Source organism: Aspergillus brasiliensis (assembly GCF_001889945.1).
Source record: "Aspergillus brasiliensis CBS 101740 unplaced genomic scaffold ASPBRscaffold_55, whole genome shotgun sequence".
NCBI classification, from domain to species: Eukaryota; Fungi; Ascomycota; class Eurotiomycetes; order Eurotiales; family Aspergillaceae; genus Aspergillus; species Aspergillus brasiliensis.
This window is the reverse complement of record NW_027137496.1, coordinates 1-2,160: the sequence shown is the minus strand read 5'-3', so window position 1 is coordinate 2,160 and position 2,160 is coordinate 1. Positions and strand designations below refer to the sequence as shown.

Genomic DNA, 2,160 nt, shown 5'->3' with positions numbered 1-2,160 from the left:
AAGTCTATATTCTATCTCAGTGCGGGGTAGCATATCATTTCACTGCAAGCATCTGACCTTTGATTGTCGCAGAACTTCTCCTCATCGCGTATGTTGGCATGGGCGGGGTCAAGAAGCTCATCTATGTTAATCTTTTCTCGTGTCGATGTGACCATGGCGGTTAAAGAGAGGCAGTGCAAGAGAGGATCAACAAGCTTGTCAGTCTTGAGTATATCTGTGAGCCTTCAGATGTGTCTTCCTTGTGTATAGTGGTCTGACAAGTATTGAAAGCGGTAATCAGCGAAGGGAACAGAAGGCGACTTGGCTGGAGATGTAGAAGAGTCAAGCAAACAGAGCAAACAGGCCCCGGATCATCACAGATTCCGCTGTGCATGCAATATATACCAAGAAACTGTCGTGGGTCCATTCGCAACACATCATTCGATTAGTCTGGGCTTAAGAAAAGAACCAGCAAGTAACATCTGCAAATTGAGCCTACATGCGTAAGCCACAATTCCAGAAGACGAAGTGATACTCATCCGTAAGCAGTACTGACGGGTAAACAGGCAGGTGCGCAAAAGAGAAAGGCGGTGAGTAGGAGCGGCCAGTAAGAAGAGGAAGATAAGAAGCCATGTCCAGTTCCAATGCTGAAGCCGGCTGGCAAAGACATGAACCAGCTCGTACTCTGGACCAGGGACTGGTATGGAAGGCAGCCTCTCCGTCTCGCCGTACAAATGCGCGCAGGTCTTGCTTGGATACTGAAGGTAGAATGGCGCGAAGCAACAAATCACTGCACTTATGTGTTGCTCAGGAAATTAATAGGCCACTATTACAGCGACGTCCTTGCTAAATTAGACCTCCCAGCTAGCAGTACAGCTCGCTAGAGAGCGCGCATTAGCCTCCCCAAGGGTTCGGCTCTGTGCTCTAAATAACGATTCCTTCTTGAACACCTTAGTGACATTTATTTCCTCCGCCAAGACCATCTGCCAGGGATCCCGAACTGTATTCATTTCTAGTCCCATCGTTAAACCTGCAACAACTCAGACCAACGTACAACAAGGAGATTATACAGTAGACGGTTCTTGAATATGGTGGGCTCGATTCAGCGATATAAAGGCGTGCAAGCTTGCATAGACTCTGCTAATCTTGGGTAGCGGGGCTTCTGACGCTACCAAAGTTCGGCCGGTACTGACTAATATCATCACTTCGGAATGGCCTATGCATGAGTGAAACCCCAACAATATCCCGCTTCCTGCTAACTCGGCTCATATTCTTCCAGTCAATTTGGCAGAGTGCTAGTGGTATCGACTGCTTTTATGTCAAGTCTCTGGAGCCTAGTCGACTGAAATAGCCTTAACTGATTGATTAAACAAGATTACATCTTTCCTAAAGCTGCGAGAAATTTCCTACCCCACGAACTAGTAGAACATAACCCAGAGGTATCTTGTTTGCCAGTCTGGTCTACCTAAGCTATCACAAATCGCTCCCCAACAGATGCTTACGAGCAACGCGGAGAAGTCTCGCAGGGTCTGGTTTGCCAGTGCGCAGAGCATGGCGGTGAGACTATCGTTCCAGTATTCCAGTAGACCCCAATAATTCAACCGAAAGTTACTCATAAGACACTAGTTAATGAGGGTTTGTCTGGCCTATCCATTCCACAAGGGACACCAGAACAAAATTGGTATGCACTTCATTCAGTGACTGTGACAGCGGGGTGTTCATCCGAGGAAGAGGCCTGGGTGGAGATGATGCCGGGAACGCATGTAGAGTCTGTATCGAAAGGTTGATTTCATGGGCGAGAAATTGCAGCATGGCCACAAAGGGCCACCACGCTGATTGCTTCCCGGTGTGGACTAGATCAGCATAGTTCTGTGTCATTAGAAAGGCTCCGCGAACCCAGTAAAGCCTAGGTGCCAGGAAATTTGGATCTTGGCTCTCCAAGCTGCGATCCAACCAGGCTCCCGAAAGATAGACGACCACGTCAGTAAGATTGGAAAGAAGCGATCGGACATGAGACAGGACCAGGATGCCGGATGGATGGTAGATACACGTTGAATGGGTACGCATAAGGAGGCACTCGATGTCACTGAGAATGAGTCGCGTGCTTGTTTGCAGGGGATACGCACAGACAAGCGCTGCCTCATGGGAAGCCCCATGGCATCGGGAATGGCTGTAAGCATC

General features: G+C 48.7%; 1 protein-coding gene across 1 annotated transcript; it reads right to left on the bottom strand.

Annotated features, from left to right (window-relative positions):
* Positions 1-1,605: 1,605 nt before the first annotated feature.
* ASPBRDRAFT_673845 (uncharacterized protein) lies at positions 1,606-2,160 on the bottom strand (the record flags this gene model as incomplete). The annotated part of the gene is made up of 1 exon (XM_067628880.1): positions 1,606-2,160. A coding segment is annotated over one exon (555 nt), but the record flags the coding sequence as incomplete, so codon positions are not given.